The sequence below is a fragment of the Scedosporium apiospermum genome (assembly GCF_000732125.1).
Source record: "Scedosporium apiospermum strain IHEM 14462 chromosome Unknown SEQ_SAPIO_0086, whole genome shotgun sequence".
Taxonomy (NCBI): Eukaryota; Fungi; Ascomycota; class Sordariomycetes; order Microascales; family Microascaceae; genus Scedosporium; species Scedosporium apiospermum.
This window is the reverse complement of record NW_015971787.1, coordinates 526,039-543,225: the sequence shown is the minus strand read 5'-3', so window position 1 is coordinate 543,225 and position 17,187 is coordinate 526,039. Positions and strand designations below refer to the sequence as shown.

Sequence of the window (17,187 nt, the reverse complement as noted above, 5' to 3'; positions counted from 1 at the left end):
AAGTCGAGCCAAATCTTGACAGAAAAGTACTGGTTGTGGTTATACCAGTAGGCCCTGGACTGGGTATAATGACCCCCAAGTGGTTGGTGAACCGCTGCAAGATCGGCACAAAATTTGTCCCGAGCGTCGTTCATCATGGCCTCAGTCGCCCACCAGAAGTCACTAGGGTAGCACTCCCATCTGTCAGGATCCGCTCGTGCCGACAATCCGGAGCTGGTTTCGTTGACTGGCGCTGCGGTAGCCCCGGAGTGTAGCTGCGCTACAGCAGTGACCACCAAAATAGAGATCTTGGAGAATGAAACCATCATCTGGTAAGCCGGGATTAGAGCATGTCCCAATTTGCGGAAAATGATACTTACTGATACTGGAAAGCAATGGAGCAGAGACAGTGGGACTATGCGTTATCCTGCGGATGGAAACGTAGTCCGACTCGGGAGATAAACTTGTTTATATACTTCGAAGTTCGAATACTGTTTGTAAAATGGAGTATTAAGCAAAGTGAGATCTCTTGTTAAGTATTTGACTCGTGCGCGAGTCTCAAAGACTCTTGGGAAATATTTCCTCTTTGGGAATTCACAATAAGCTGTCTCCGCGGTTGGTTGTACTACCAAGGATTAGCCAAGCAAATAGGCCCGAAATCTCGGCGGTCCCAGGTCGATATGCGGCTTATATCAATAACTTCGCACTTGGCCAAATCCTAACCGAGTTGAGAAACGTTTGTGCTGCGCATGCCCCCATAACGAGCCTATTATCGGAGGCGGTATGGGAGAAGTGATCTCTCACTGCAGTTCACTGAGAAGAATCTGAGGCCTTGCAAGAATGTTAAAGCAGCTTTCTCCCAGCATCTCAACCAAATACGAGATCCTCTGGGCTCCGCCACTGTCTTCACAATATTCCTGCTCCTCTGGACCTATCATACCCACCATCCCTTGATTGTCCCCCACGCGACTCACAGCTTGTGTGCTAGTCGGGAAGCCAGTGTGCCACATATTACACAGTCTACTCCTGACCTTCGCTTCGGAGCCAACTGGACCGCATGAATTCACCCTAGCCATCCGGGGCGCAGGGAATCTCAAACTGACGGTGTAAGAACACATGCTTGCTCTTCGGCATGACACCCGCTTGGGAGTGATTCGTCCGTATTAATTGGCGCACTCGGATACGTCCGTTGCACATCTCACGTAAGCTGGGGGCCATACCACCTCGAGCCCGAGGCCGGTCACGAATAGATGTTGGCTAACTAAGTCCTCACCGCCCCTGGTACTTCTATTTACCTACATGTTTATGAATTAAACGCAACCCTGGTTGGTTCTGCTGACAACGTTGTATTCCAGCGAATATGAATGGGCTGATGATGTGCATGGGAAAAGCCCGAAAAGGTATTCATGCCATATCTGGTATAGTATTATGTCCCGAAAGGCAGGGCTTACTGCGATACGCGAGTAAGCGTTTCCCAGATCCACTTTCAGCATCAGAAACCGCCACACAGCCAGCTGGTTGAATTACCTCCCACCCGGAGGCTCCTATGTTACCGTATCTCACATGGCTTCATCTCAGGCAACTGTTCACGCACCCCGCACTCGGGAACTTGGCTTCCCTGTCTGATCCGACGTGTGGGCGAGGACCCCTACTACACGTGCTATATCAGGACGAGGGCGGGCAGTATCATTACGGAGCGGCTAATGCATTCAGACCTTTAACTAGCAAGCTCAAACCCTTTTCCAATCAGCTGTGAGAATACGCCTTGTTTGGTAGCTTTGCGAACCTGCCCACGCGATATGACGCGAGGGAATTGGCATCGTTTTGATCCTAAAGCTCATCGCCACTTCCATGCTTCCGAGTCCGCCCCCTGGACGCCGGCGAGTGCATCATTCATATTTTGGTCGATCCAACTCCTCGGTGTTTGCCGCCCGGCCTATGGCACCCCTATTTCCTACCCATCCTCTGTCGGGGAACCTCTGCCCGGCCGGTGCCATCCGTCGTGCTCACCGAATCCCACGTTGCAAAGTGATCAATGTATGTTCTGTACGGAAGTAATGATATTGGCGAATTGGACTGAGTTGGAAATCTGAATCCACGATGCCCCGCTTCCCAAGCCAATGCCGAGGTCGCTGGTTCGGTCGCGTCGGCGATTGACCGACTAAGACATTTAAGCGCCCACCCGCCCGGGAAACAGTCCCACGATCTGCCAGCTTTGTTTCCGTAGAATATGTTTCTTCTATTAGCCCGTCCGCTGGAGAGCACTGCCTTAGCATTGTACCTTTAGTGGATTGAGGCCCCGCTAACCTTTGTATTAGAATATCTTAATTAGACCCGTCCGTCCGAACTTTGCCAATATGTGGAAGGCGCCCGCGTCCAGGATGCCCCATATTCCCGGAACTTGGCCAATGAAAGTCCATCATCGGACAGGAGAGTCGCTGAGACTATTTTAGTATATATGTAGCTAATAATATATATTTCTCTTGGGTAGCACCCTGAACCCAACGAACGGAGTGAGAAAGTCGAGCCCTGTTCCGGTAGTTTTGACGTTGGGAGATGGTGCAGCTGATGACATGCAGGAATCTGCACCTGATGTGGGATATATATCACATGCAGCCGCAGTTCCCATTATCCGCCAATCGGTCGTCTCGGGATACCTGGACCTCCGGTCATCTCTTCACTAATCTGGAAACTTTTCCTGTTCGGACGTAGCTACGAAGGCTGGCTGCAAGAACAACGATTTGGATGGCAAATTACCATGGCGCCTGGGTGGGGCGAGCCGATTGCTCCAGTTCCTTCCGGTCCCAAGAGTACACCTGTAACCTGTTCGCTGGGCTAGAACGGTTTGCGCTAAGCTGAATCTTTGTCTATCCTGTCGTCGTTTTGTCGAGGTGAATGAGCCAGCTAGTTGAACGGGCACACTGTAGGACCCAAGACAGTGTTAGTAGCCACTGTTCAACATAACAATTTCCTCACTGATAATTAGCCATATATGCTCGCAGTATCTCAACTGCATAAAGGCATCACCTCTAGTAGACCTAGTATTAGCTGTACACTTAATATTAGTGCTAGTTCAGGAACCCCTGCCCGTTAGCAGAGCCGAAACACCAAGTCTCTTTCTGCTTGAGTAGACGAATGTACGCGCCCCCTTCGCATTTCGACACGACCCGCAGTCGTCGCCGCCGTTTCGTAGGCTCAGACTGGAGGCAATCATTGACCAGGTAAAATAATGCCTCGAAGGACGTGGCGTAGGAGGTCACGATACATCAACTAGGAGTAACTTTTGGCCTTCGTCTCTACGGTGGATGTGCGTTACGGCGTCATATGCCATGAATAGGGTCATCCGATAGGGCGACCCGGCCGCAGTATCTTACGATGGCGCTCTGAAGGAGGCCGAAGAGGTTCGGAATATACAAAGGGAGGTAAATTTGACTAAAGACGTGCTCTCTCCTAGTTAAATTGCTCTGAAAACCGTTCCGAGTAGCCGTCTGTTTTGCGTGGTGATCAGACTTCTTAGACGCAGTTTCCGATAACCCAACCCACGCAAACCTGGCAGCCAATAGAGTCGCAAAAATCCCCCGTTAGACAAAGTACATCCCAACAGCCCCTCTGTCTTGCTTGCAGCGTGTTCACGTTTGGCGATTCCAGCTGCGCGGAGGTCTTCTGGACCATCTCCGCTGCTTCGGCGACGATCCTGTCCGACGGCTGTCTCAGCGTCGACTCGGGAGCGTTGCGGCCATCCACGCCGGTAAAATCGGGGGTGCCCTCAGTAGCCGGGAGAATCTGGATAAGTTCGGCAATCTGAATCGGATCGAGAGGGGCCATGTCCGAAACTTGGAAGTCAGGCGTAAAGACGCGCAAGACCCCGTCCGACCCGAGATGGATGAAGCTGTCGCCAGGGCTGACCGCTTTGAGATTCGCAATTACTTGACGAACCGGAGAGGCGCCCTGAACATGATAGAGGATGAGTCAATTGGTAAAGCCCGTAAGCCTCAGGCGTTCCTTGAGAAGCGGTAAAAGATTATCTTACATTATATGATAAAGCAGAGACCGCGGTGGCGGCGGCAACAATGGATGCAATCAATGTCGGCATTTTACTGCTGGTTGGTGTCCAAGTCTATCGAAACGCGAAAGCAAGCTTTGTTTTGAGAGAAGAATACACTGAGAAGATGTGCTCTGACTTGGTTGGGATGGATGAAAATGCCAGAACTTCCTCGCTATTTATACCAACTTTCCCACGGCCTTGGACTTCCTCACTATTCACAGGAACATCTCTATTCAAGTTCCCTAAATGGGATTATTTCTCAATTGGGTAATTTAGCACTCAGACAGTTATCTCCACCACAGTTGAGTGAGACGAGGCCACGAGCCTTAGACTTCCTCGTCCCCAGCTGCAGCAATTCCCTTTATTGGAGTACCATTAAAGGTAGTAACGTTTAGACAACGAACCTTGCTGGATTACGGCTTACGTTGGATTTGGTTTTTAACGAAATGCAATAGCTACTTAATATTAGCTCAGCATCCCAGCGTGGAACCGCACAGGCATGCCCGTCTGACTTCAACTGCTTTGCTCCCCCGAGAGCCCATGGTGACCAATTATCCAACCTCTGGACCAGTACACACCTCGTCTCTTCCTCGGCGATTTGCCCTCTTTTGGGTAATATTTCCATTTTAAGCATAGTTGTAACCCGCTTCGGCCTTATTCGTCAAAGATCCCTGGACTATGCCCTGACCAGAGGGGGTAGGAACAGCTTAAAACAGTATTATTCCTGCTTGCGAGTCCTCATCCGTCTTCTGGGCTTGCCCTACAGAACTTGAACCACGCATCGGATTTCGAACCTTTGTGACTTATGTAATACAATCCAGCCACCGCATTCACTGATATGGACCACTTCAGGGCCACCACAGTTCAGAACGGAGCTCTGGTATCGACTCGGCGAGGACTGCAGGTGGCTAAAGTTAAGCATCGAGGAACTCGCTTCGTCAACACTTTCGCCGCGACGACTCCCCAGCCGGAAAATTCCACACAGAGACCGGATGGCTCCACCCCCGTCGACCTTCCCAAGTCCTTAGAGGCAAGGTTCGGGTTCGTGGCGAATTCGAAGCAGGTTAGAAAATCTTCGGGTGCGCGCAAGGGCAAGAATTCCGTACCAGTGCGAAAGAAATTAATGGTGCGACGCAAAGCCACTAATCTCTCGAGCAACGACTTGAGCGACGACCTCGCTCTTGTCCTTGCCAAGGACTCGGCAAGGTTGCCACCCATTAGCAATTGGAGGCCGAAGCCGTGGAAGACACACGCCGGCTACAACCACTTTGGCTTCGAAATTGCCGAAATGAGCGGAGAAATGGTGCACGCCTACTTTTCCCTCGTTCCTCCCAAAATGTACCCTCTCGGGGAAATACTCCTCTTCAACCCCATTCGGACACCGTCTTTCTTCGAGAGAGCACATAGCAACCTCGTTACTATGCATTGCGTCGCCATGGCTGGTTCCCTGTTGGAGTCGGTTGTGAGGGGCAGGAGGAGCTCAACAGAAATGGCGTTCTACATCGGCAAGGTGTGTAACATGGTGAACGAAAAGCTGCAAGACAGGTTCTATCGGATCGAGCCTACTGTATTAGAGTGTGTTGTAGCTATGGCTACCCTGGCTGTAGGTAGGCCCCCAGGCAATGTATTGGCAGGTACACATTGCTGACTGTCAAGTCTATTATCGGGAAACATGACCATTGGCATATTCATATGAAGGGTTTGCGGCGGATGATCGAGTTATGCAACGGCCTTCAGAAAAGCTTTGGTTACTGCCTCAACAAGGTCCGCAGGTTAGTGGTTGGAACCGAAATCTTCCTGATGACGTGGCTGAAGTCGCACTTTAGGGGGGACATTAAAGGGGCGGCCATTATCGGCGCCCTCCCGTACCTCGACTATCCCCGCTTCTACGATCTCATCTCCAATAAACTCGCTCCTGAAGTCCGCGCCGACATTGTCGACAAAGCCACTTCCGTCCTCAACCCTTGCGCTCTCAATCCCGTCATAACCGACGCTATAATCTCCCTAGCAAAGTTTGCAAACATCGTAACAATAGCGCGGGACGACCCAACCCATTCTATGAAGTTCGATCCGGATGCGTTTATCGAAGAGTGGTTCTGGGTCGAGTACAAGATTATCAAGTACCCTGGACCATTGCGCGACGATACCACCTCGACGATCGGCATCCCCCCGGTCGCCGTCGACAAGCCGGCACGCCTGCAAACTTACAACGCCGGAGTGCCAAGGGTCCCGAGCATCAAGTATTCGCCGACACCGGACCTCCGTCCAACACCGTCCAAGAACCTTCTCGAGCCCGCCGTGCGGCTCGCCGCCACGCTTTACATCGAGGAGCTCATACCGGACGACCCTCGCTCGCTGAATGCTTATGCCATCCTCCTCAGCTTGCTGCGGTACCAGGTCGACACCATTCTTAAGCAACTGCAGTCACGTATCATCTTTGGAATGCTTCTTGACAACAACAATCAGAAAGACGGCCTCCCCTCTTTCTCCGCCTTGAAACCCGTCATTATTTGGGTCTGCATTGTAGGGTATATCACGTCGCTGATAGCTGACAAGTACGAGAGCTCCCAGAACTCCGACCGGCACGACCGTACTGTGTTCAGAGAGTGCCTCTCTCTGATCGTTGGGCCCACCCCAGAGTGTGTGGATAAAATGACCGAAAGCGACTTCGCCATGTGCCGGGTGCTGGAGCTGGGTTGGCTCAAGATGAACGACTGGGGAGACCGCAAGATTCTAAAGTTGATTATCAAGGAGCGTATTATAGGAGAGCTTCAGGTTCGTCCGTTGCTGATGAAGTTTTTATATCCTCGGTACTGAGAAATATTATAAATTACGATGTATGTCTTTTCCAGAACTACGACTATTACTAATGCTCAAAGGACTGTGGGAAAGTATTAATGTAGACTTTATTATTAAATTTTTTTATAATTATAACAGGCTACGCCACGGCGAAGGACCGGGCGGCCTGCCCTTAGTTTTGAAATTATATACCGGGGCTTGACGAAGCCATTTCGCCTAGGTCAAGAACCAAATGACGCAGAAACACCTGCGCCTAGATTTCCACGACTGAACCAGTCGCACTAAATAGTAGTGAAAGTGAGGAACATTTTTAAATCAACCTCGACAGGAGAATCAATTCCATCGGCGTGTTGTATGCCAAGAGGCTCTTTACCCCGCGAAAGTAGAGCCCTCTTGAATGACTGCGCGTCGCCGCCCTTGCGCATATCCGTCAATGTCGCATATCAATTCACGGCGTCCAGCTCGCAGAAGATATGGAGGCTTGGACCCCTAGAGGACACACGGGATGGAGGGTAACATCGTACGAAGTATTAGTCGTCATTTCCAACCGAGGCTAATTCGAGCCTCGGTGAGCTTAATAGATTCCCCGGGGGCATAAGAGGAGAACGAGTTAATACAAAATTTACGTATCCGTCCTCTCGAAGAGGATGGTGATTTGCCTGTTTACCGCTGCATCTGGTTCTTGCACTGCTCGTGGCTGCATTGTTGCTCTGGTGATACATCATCAGTGGTGGATCTGAAACGAAATTGGCTGGCTCTTGTGTGACATGAAATCATGCTAAATGGACCAATTTTCTCTCCAAGAAACCAGGACTTGACCACAAACATTCCCAGTTCCATCTTCTTGCCCGTCAATTCCCGCCTCCGTAAAAAAAATATCTCCAATATAATAGGCTCCACAAATATGGCAGACCTTACTCCCATCGAAAAGTCCCAATTGCAAGAGGTCGCTGATCTCATGTTGGAGATTTATCGTACCCTCGTTCGTATGCGCTACCTTGAAGCGGAATGGATCCAGGAGGGTCCACACGACATCTCTCACCTCATGCCCCTTTACAAATCCCAGTCTTTGGATCCTGCCATCATCTACCTCTACAGCATCCTCCCCTACGTCGACAATGCGGGCGTCGAGCCGGTGGACTTTTTCCAAGGCAGCTACTTTGGGGATTTCCGCAAGGAAGATGACGTGGTTCAGGGCCGCAATCCCTTTGACAGCGAGGAAGACGAGGGGCTGGAGCTGATGAAACCGTGGATGACCCCCCTTTCGCTGTTGGGTAGTCATCGGAGCGTCATTATTTACAGCGCGAGGAAACATCGTGTCTGGATTATCGACCAAGAGAGTTGGTCGAGCTTCGATCACGCGTTCTCGAGTGAGGCAATTTACGAGGCGGCGGAGGACCTGGGTGATGATGGAGAAGGTATTGGTGGAGACAAGGGTGATGATGACGAAGAAGTTGACGAGGCCAACAGGGAAGGGGTGTACGATGAGACCGACAGTCGACCCGCCGGCGAGGTCCTGCGCGACATCGTCCGTTGGTACAAAACTTTAAAGGAGACGCCAGGAGGTGGCGACAACTCATTATCGGAATGGTCAGAAGACGTCGTCAGACCTCTTTACATCGAGCACGGCTGGCCCTCGGACAATTTTGACGGCGATGCCTTCGAGGCCGATCACGCTCGCGCCGAGGCTGTTCGCGAATTAAAGTGGCGCGCCGAGGAGCCTTTGCGTAAGGTGCTCCAGGCCCAAAGTTCGGGGGACGAGAACCAGGTCGTCCGCATGCGGGAGCAGGTGGCCTCTGCAAAAACAGTCGACGAGGAGTGGCTGGCGCGCTGGACACTGTGGCACGCTGAAAAAGCCGCAGCCTACAAAAAGGACAGCGTCCGTAGGGCAGAGAAAGAAGCAGAGAGACTATGTCCCGGGGGAAGATTTTTGATCCCCGAGGAATTGCCGCTTTGGGAGGAAAAGCGTCTGCGGATCCAGGTAGATCAGAAGAAGGCATACGTAGAGGAGGCTCGGAAAGGCCTCAATGAGGCCCGGCTGAAGCACATACCGGGGAGTACTCCCTTGCGGGAAGCCGAATTAGGCCTCGCGTATGCAGAGAAGCAAGCAGCCGTTTATCAGAGGGCGTACGAAGCGGCGAAGGCTGATGCCGAACGCCTCTGCCCCGGTAAAACTATCATGTCTCCTATTGGACTCGCGCTGTTCGCCCCCATAGACTTCGAGGGGGAAATACGACGAGCGGCCGAAGGCGCAGAGAGATCGCGGCGAGAGCTGGGGGATCTTCGAGAGTGGGCTGCTAATCTGCCTGAAGGCGCTGACAAGGCAAGGGTGGAAGTCGGGCTAGCGATCCAGGTGAGCGAACGGACTATCAAAAGCTTTGAAGAGCGAGAAGCCGCGTGGGTGAAGGCGAGGGACCAGAACTAGGACGGAGCAGACGGTGGTATTGGTTGAGGATCAACGCAACTATGTAGTCAATTTTCTATTAGATTTGATGAATCCGCTTTTCGACATGATTGCCCCGAGTCTTTTCTTTTTATTGTATCCATCCTCTCTTTAGGTCAGATGTTAAGGAATTCTACCTGCACTCTAAATAATAGGTATATTATTGGCTCTCTAGAAATGATAAGAAATGAGGACGGCTATTTGCCAGAACCTTAGGACAGCACCTCACTCTCTTCGGTGTCATGCGCTCCGCGAGAGCAAGCCTTTATATCTCTCCCTTATTCGCCCAAGGAGCACGACCTCGCCGTCATCGACCGGGGGAACGTGAAATTTATCTGGGAACCACAGAAGAAAGATGACCTGGACGATCCACATAGGAATGGTGTCGAAGGCGTACATGGGCCATTCATTCGAGAGCAAGTACCCATCGACGCCCATGATGTACTCGACGACGCGAAAAACAGATCTAAACATGATCAGGGCGCTACAGGCATAGATCATCCTCAAACCCTGCCTCCACGGGACGTCCAGGCTCGGCTCGGATGTCTTGGACAGGTGTCTCCGGTATCGCCTGTGGAATACCGCAGCAGCGATTATGAAGAATCCAAACAAGAATATCTGTATGAATAGCCCCGCGATGACAATGCCTTCGCCAATCTTTCGCAGGTTGTCCTTGGCGGTCAAGCCAGCAGCGTTCCCCTGGACGTTGAGGGCCACGAAGTCGCCCAAGACGAATATCTTGGTCATTCTTGTCGGCCGGACGATCGAAAACCGGTCGCCGTGGATGCTCCGGATGAGGCGTCCAAGAACTGTGTAGATTGAGGCAGCGTAGAAAACGGGCGCAAGGAGGATGAAGATGCTTTGAATGACGTTGGGTGCGATTTCGTTTGTGTAGAAGTAGGAGATTATCCGGGTGCCGAATCCAATCACCTGGACTGAAACAAAGGAAGTATGTTAGCGTGGACTTGTCGAAGTATTATTTGGTCCTATCAAGGAGGGCACGTACAGGCTCCCCCAATGGCGAAAGGTATGCAGAAGAAGAGAGAGCGGCCATGTCCCTTCTTTATGCGCCAGCAAAGTGGGACGGTAACGAATGTAAACAACAAAGCCGATGCTATTGCTGCTGGTAACGAAGGAAGGTATTTCCAGAGATAGAAATCTGTTCCGTTGATAGGCTTAAGCTCGACGGTCATGGCAACGATTGGAAGTAGGAGTGCTGAATGAGGGTCGGGTCAGCCTCCACAGAAAGAGCCGGGAGCCCTGGCGTAGAACAAAAAGGAAAGAAAGTACGAGAGGAAGAAAGGACTTTTAGAACAAGTAATTTAGAAGTTGGAAATGTCTTTTTGCTTGGTCGTATGCGTTCTCATTCTCGACCCAGAGAAGATCACGACTATATACTACATCGACGTCCTGCGTGCCTGTGTGCGTACGCGGCTTTCGCGTATATCGCATTTGCCCTAAGGACAGTGACAAGGAAATCCCAACAATAGCAGTCGATTTATCGCGGATAAGGGCCAAATTCCTCCTTTCCTCCCCATAATTTCCGAAATCCAAGGCCCAGAGTACACGTATTTGGGCGGTTTTGGGCGAAGCACACTCCTTGACAATTCTCGCCTCACGACGATCCACATCCCGAGACCGATCTAACGTGGATTTCCGTATTGGGTTTAGCGTACGCGTATAAGCCATTTTGGGGTTAGTGCCAATTGTAGATGGTTTTCGTCTCACCCAGGCACCTGGCGGGTCCCAGAGTGGCTCGATGGCACTCTCCGCTGAAGGAATATCCATCCGCCAAATGGTCATTTCTTCGGCGGACCAAAGATATGAATTTCTGATGGCTTTAAGAATTTTGGCGTTAGCGGACCACGTTGACTGGTATGGCCCTGCCCTGCCACCACGACTGCTCCCCCCCTTTCACGATCCTTCGGGAGGGCCAAGACACGTTCCGAATTCAAGCAGCCCTCACCATTCCTTCCAGGGGTTGCGACCTAGGAAGAAGTGTAAAGGGGGGTGGTCTCCCGACGACGGACCGACTTCTACTAGTGGGCCCTCAATCACCTCAATGCCCGGGGCGCCGAGGTGATAAAGATTCGTGTAGCCAAAGACGTACACGTCATAAGCCACTGAGGCAAACAACAGCCACAAAGAAAACAGCATCCCATGAGCGGCGGTAGAGACTTGATTTATGAAGTTTGAGGGCACAGGAAGCGTGTGATGTCCCGTGGTGGAGACCCAAACTTTTCGCACAAGATGGAACAGGAAACGAAGCGAGGGAGGCAAGTAATAATTTAAACCCATCCCTGGAATCCGCAAAAACCGACAATTTATCAATTTTTTGTCATCCTTGACATTTATTTCACGTTAATTTTCATTGAAGAATTTAGTTACCAAGACACAGTATTATTTTCAGAGTTGAGAGAATTTGTTGATAATTGTTGATAATTTCCTTTGATGTATGTAAATAATTGTCGTTATATTTAATACGTAGTAGGTTCATTTAGATAAAAACTCAAGTCTGTTCAGCTGTTCCTGCTTCCTCGGGAGGAGCGTCAGGATCGTCGGGCTGAGTGGTTCCTCTTCCCCTCATCTTTGATGCTGCATAGCACAATATCCCCCGTCATGCACCTTAAGATCGGTTGGCACTAGTGTCTCCTCCCCCCTAAAGACAAGAATTCGTGCCCCCCATCGTCTAAAAAAAAATGGCACTCACTGACTACTCGTATGCGAGCCTCCCTCGAGGCCGATGGTTTCGCCTCTTGAAACTGCACCCGAGCTCGTGCGGGGATGCAATCTCATGCGATCTTTTCACAGCTGAGCTCGGGGCAACGACCATGCCTCCGTTCAAAGCTCTATCCTACGTATGGGGCGATCCTTCTGGTCCAATTCCCATCTCGTGCTCCGGCTCTAGCCTAAAAATCACTCGGAGCCTCTTCGGCGCCCTCCGTCGAATCAGGCACCCTGACGACGCCATCATTATCTGGGCTGATGCCATTTGCATCAACCAGCAGGACGTGGTTGAAAAGGGATACCAGGTCGACATGATGGGGGACATCTATGATACCGCAGATGAGGTCATAGTATGGCTCGGCGATGAGCATGCTGACAAGTCCAACAAGGCCTTCACCACCATCGAAGGAGTTCTCCAAATGATCGGCACGGGGACCGACCGGGAGAGCTTTCAGGCCCCCGGATGGCAAACTGCTACGAGATCGGTCCTGCCTTCAGTACTCACCGACCAAAGCAAGCAGTGTATCCAAACGCTCTTTCAACTACCGTGGTTCAGTCGTGTGTGGGTTCTGCAAGAGGTTGGCTTGGCAACCCGTGCAACGGCGCTCTGGGGCTCCGCGTCCATCGAGTTCAAGTACATCGCCGAGTTTACTCGTGTAGGGATACAACATAAGGATCTAAAATACTTTTTGGGTCACGACATGGGGCTCTTGCTCTCAGGTCGCCCGGATCACGCCCTGTGGAACATCTGGTGCACGTACGACAAGACCAACTCGTGGTTGCTCCGCAGCTCATTCCTCAAGCCGTTTGCCGAAGCAATCGCTACTGAAGGCCGCCCCGATTTCGTGCTTGTCCTCGAGGCGTCTAGATTGTTTGATGCGACAAACCCTCTCGATCACATCTATGCATTCCTCGGACATCCAAAGGCCAAGGTTCCGGGCACCTCTGAGCCCCTGGTCCAAGCAGACTACACTGTCGATATCGACCGGCTGAACGAGAAAATTGCTACGCGTTTAGCGCTTACACAGTCACTAAACTTTCTTGTTCAAGTCCAGGCAACCGTTGAGACGCTGAGTCCCGGCTCCGGCATTCCTAGCTGGATACCAAGGTGGCACATCAATGCCCCCGATGGACCCCATGCATTCTGGGAAGCGTGGGATGCAAGTCTGAGGGTTTCGGAGAGTAAACCGTACAGCGCAACGGTTCAAGACGGCAAACTCGCAGTTGCAGGGATCATAGTGGACTCTGTGGCCGAACAAACTCATGTAATGACGCCGGCTGAGGACAAAAATGGCGAATCCTACTTGGGAAAGCTGATCGAAGGAATTTGGAATTTTGTTACCGCACCAGATCGGCCTAACCGGTACGGAAATGACACAATGATAGCGGTTGCCTCGACACTAGCGTGCACCTACAATTCGCCTTCGCACCCGGAGGCTTATCCTGGGGAAAGCATCCTCAGAGAATTTGGGTGGTTCTGTATGACAGTGACCCCTGACCTTTTCCGCGAGAAACTTCTGAACCATCCCAAGGGTGGGTACTTTAACCACCACTTGAATAATAGCGACTCGGTTGTGTTCGGCGCCAAGATGGAGTATGGTGCGATGCACCGACGTTTCTTCATCACCCGCGGGGGTCTGTTTGGACTGGGGCCTGCCTTAATGAAGGAAGGTGATCTCTGTGTGGTTCTCCTCGGCGCAGATGTGCCATTTGTAATCCGGCCCTCGGAAACCGAGGGACACTATCTATTGATCGGGGAGTGTTACCTGTATGGGATCATGGATGGGGAGGCTGTGAGAGAATGGGAGACCGGGAAATGCTACGAAAAGGAGGAGATTGTGCTTGTGTAAGCTACCTTATTTGCGAAGCTGGAGAGGGCAACTTTATATTTCCCATTCCCCAATCCCTCTTTGCTATCGATGGCTATTTTCAGTCGAGTGCTTTATTCCGTCACTAGGGCGTTTCTTTTGTACATATTGGCTTGTCTGTTCAAGCTTGTGGAGAGTAGAGTGGTCTCTGAATGAAACACGAGCAGGCGGGATGGAATTTGGAACAGTTGTTCGAAAGGAGAGATATAGAGAATAGAAAAGCCTACCAACCATCATCCGGTGCTTCAGTAAACACATCCCGTCCCTGATTTAAGATAGCCCAAGATGTAGTACGCTTGTCGTAGTGGGAAATCAAGGAGGATCATGACTCCCCCGAAACTTCCAAGTAAACACGGCCCAAAATTTATTGTACTATGGACGAGAAGTTTTTGTCCATCTTTTATTGAATAATTGGTACAGCCCCAATTTACACTACCCAGCAGGGGGCCTTTCGGTCGGGGTCGAAGCTGGATGATCAAATGGCCGAATGGCGGTGGCATGGGGGGTGTGTTCGAGGTGGATGGCTCGCCCTAATACCCATCCGATAAACTTTGAAGTTGGTGAGCAGCATTCAAGTCCGGGGTTCTGACCAACTTCCAGAGTAATCGCACGGGTAGCGCGAGAGTTGAATAAGAAGCTAACTCCACGGTTGATTCAGCGATTAGGTATTCGAATTTACCTCAACGTGGGGAACGTTAATGGTAACCATTTCGTCGGGAACATCGGGAACATAACAGAAGGTCATTTGTACCCGCACGATCAAGCACCTGCACGTTTCGCCTCATCTATCGAGGCGTCCTCGAATCTTCGATCTTTTAAACTACGCACGGTCCGGATATGGACGGGTATTTGAGCGAGCCAGCTGGATCGGGACCAGTCTGGACGGCTTGGTATTGACCAGGCTGGGGCTGAAGTGCATGGATGTGACGATGAGTGCATGATTTCAGGGCAAACAAGTGGTCGAACCAACTTGACAGAGCTGCCAAGACAAATAAACATATCAAAGAGATGGCATTATCGATTTGTGGCGCCCCAGCATCTGTCCTAGGAATGCTCTTCAACAATCCTGCCAACGCGGTCACGCGATATAAGGGGGCCGCTCGTCGCCTCTGGAATAAACCCATCGGAGGGCCTGTTTTGCGAGCTTGCTTCACAATCAAGCCCTCGAGTGAAAATGTCTCGGCCGACCACTACGTTTCCAACAGTGACAATCACCATAGATAGCTCGGTCTGGTTCGATCAGGCCAGCTATGGCGTCCACCCGCTGACCACTATCTTTACCGCTCCAGCTGGCTGTTCCTATCCCTTCCCACTTTCGGGGATCAGCTCATCATGCGTGCCGCCCGACTGGAGTCTTGCCGCCGTTGACCCTCTCGGTTACTACTCGCCTGGAATTTGCCCTGCCGGCTACACGATTGGGTGCGATGCTTGGGACAGCGTGAGGATATCGTGGTATGAAATAGCACGCGACACAACCTATCTGCCAGGGGATGGCACGACAGCAAAGCTCTGCGTCCCAAGGTGAGTCCCATTTCCTCAGAAGAGAAAAAGAGAAGAAATAAACTCTTTTTGTCCGCTTTTGTTCTGGCTCGCGCTAGTTTTCACTCGTCTGATAGAAAAGTTGTTCCGCATTCTAGTGGTTTCGAGTGCGCCCCAACCTCCCTTTGGGCTGCATCAGTGACAAGTACATCGACGCGGGAGGTTCGCGCAATTGAAATTCGCTGGGAAGAGAGCGACCTAATTTACCTCGAGACCCATCCTCTCTCCATAACCGTAACATCGGCGAGTTCGCGGGGCGCCACTAGCGAGTCCGGTCTCCCATCAAAACCCGATCCGGACAATGGTCTTTCCAAGGGGGCTGTAGCCGGAGTCACAATCGTCGCACTGGTCGGCGCGATGCTGATTGCGGGAGCGGCATTCCTCTTGTGGCGACGGAGGAAGTATGTTTCGACTGGCGGACCGGAATCAGTAGTGGGACCTGCGATGCAAGGCCCACCGGCCGCCCAAGCTTCCCTAGCGCAAGGTCCTCAGATACTCGGACAAGTCCAGATTCCCCAGAAACCACACAATCCGACATGGGGAGGCGGCCAGCAAATGTATCCGAGCGCTGCGCAGCCTGTATACGGTCCTCATATCAGCACCGGCACAATGTCGACAAGTCAGTTCTCTCAGGGCCAGAAACACGCATCTCAGATCAGCGATCTATCGACCGGCGCCGGTCCCCTGTATTTCCCGCAGCAGATGGTCGTTGCCCCCCAGGACCAGATCTCCGCCCCGCAGAGTAATACCGAGCCGAATATTACTCCGCAGACGGCCAGCTCCCAGATTGCGACGGGGGCTCACGCACTGCCGACTGTGAGCGGTGGCTCGCAATCTCCAAACTCCAGCTCCCCCCAAGATGCCGCAGCTGGGCTGTCTGGACAGAAGAGCGGCGTCTCTCCGATGGAAGTTTCGGGAACGGAGTCGGTTGCAGCGCCAGTCGAGTTGTCTAGCGTACCACATCCAAGAGTTAATCAACACATCCCCGATTACGTTAGCCATGGGTAGAAGTTCTTGGGTACACAGGGCCAGAATATGCGATGCAGGTGAGCCGTGGTGGGTGCGGCACTGTAGAATCGAGATACACAATACGATAGCGGAGTGCGATCCACAGAGTCTATAGGACCGGGAAAGAACTAAAAAGAGCGACGGCATAAAGCTAGGTTGAGGTATATACTATTCATGGGGCGATGAGAGGACGTTTGTGCTGGAACCCGCGAGACTTAACAAATGTTTAATAATAATGAACAAGTTCGATAGAAATCCAAATTCCTTCCTCCTACGTCAGATCTCCCAATCACAGGGAGCTTCCCCCCTGCCGGGGAGCGATGCCGTTGGTTCGTATTCATAATTTATATTAAAGTATTTAATATTAAAAATTTAGATTTTATAATTCCTATCATAAGGTTTCTTAAGGCGTGCGCAGTCCTTGCAGCGAGAAGAACCCGGAGCAAACACGTACACTGTCTTACCCCCTATAGCAGCGCGTGCACGGCATGTCTTTCACCTCCGTGCTCTCAGCAGAAATGTATTGAGCTAAAGCTTCGGCCTCACGAGTTTTTTCGTGCGGAAAAAGGCTTGATGGAACGACGTTTCGAAATACGACCTGTCATGGCGTCGGCCAAGGAAGGAGGGCGTTCATATTCAGGTCTTTAGGGGCAAAGACTAAAAGATGGAAAGTATCGTGTCACGAACGACTAGAAAAGAAGAGGCCTAAAGGCAGTGAAACCCGGTAGAATCAAGGAACGGTCACGGAACCAACCAGCGGAGGACCGAAGAGGAGAGGC

General features: G+C 51.5%; 4 protein-coding genes and 2 pseudogenes across 4 annotated transcripts; 4 read left to right on the top strand and 2 right to left on the bottom strand.

Annotated features, from left to right (window-relative positions):
• Positions 1-3,429: 3,429 nt before the first annotated feature.
• On the bottom strand, positions 3,430-4,072 carry SAPIO_CDS2391 (uncharacterized protein; the record flags this gene model as incomplete). The annotated part of the gene is made up of 3 exons (XM_016785424.1): positions 3,430-3,467; positions 3,567-3,927; positions 4,010-4,072. The coding sequence occupies 3 exons, from the start codon at positions 4,070-4,072 to the stop codon at positions 3,430-3,432; spliced, it is 462 nt and encodes a 153-aa protein (XP_016644800.1).
• Positions 4,073-4,862: 790 nt separating this feature from the next.
• On the top strand, positions 4,863-6,894 carry SAPIO_CDS2390 (uncharacterized protein; the record flags this gene model as incomplete). Its single annotated transcript, XM_016785423.1, has 3 exons — positions 4,863-5,627; positions 5,723-6,799; positions 6,877-6,894. 3 exons carry the CDS (start codon positions 4,863-4,865, stop codon positions 6,892-6,894), a joined length of 1,860 nt encoding a protein of 619 aa, XP_016644799.1.
• An 833-nt stretch (positions 6,895-7,727) lies between these two features.
• On the top strand, positions 7,728-9,248 carry SAPIO_CDS2389 (annotated as a pseudogene; the record flags this gene model as incomplete).
• A 258-nt stretch (positions 9,249-9,506) lies between these two features.
• Positions 9,507-10,459, bottom strand: SAPIO_CDS2388 (Uncharacterized protein; the record flags this gene model as incomplete). The annotated part of the gene is made up of 2 exons (XM_016785422.1): positions 9,507-10,201; positions 10,273-10,459. 2 exons carry the CDS (start codon positions 10,457-10,459, stop codon positions 9,507-9,509), a joined length of 882 nt encoding a protein of 293 aa, XP_016644798.1.
• A 1,638-nt stretch (positions 10,460-12,097) lies between these two features.
• Positions 12,098-13,843, top strand: SAPIO_CDS2387 (annotated as a pseudogene; the record flags this gene model as incomplete).
• A 1,192-nt stretch (positions 13,844-15,035) lies between these two features.
• SAPIO_CDS2386 (uncharacterized protein) lies at positions 15,036-16,408 on the top strand (the record flags this gene model as incomplete). Its single annotated transcript, XM_016785421.1, has 2 exons — positions 15,036-15,382; positions 15,478-16,408. 2 exons carry the CDS (start codon positions 15,036-15,038, stop codon positions 16,406-16,408), a joined length of 1,278 nt encoding a protein of 425 aa, XP_016644797.1.
• Between the last annotated feature and the right edge of the window lie 779 nt (positions 16,409-17,187).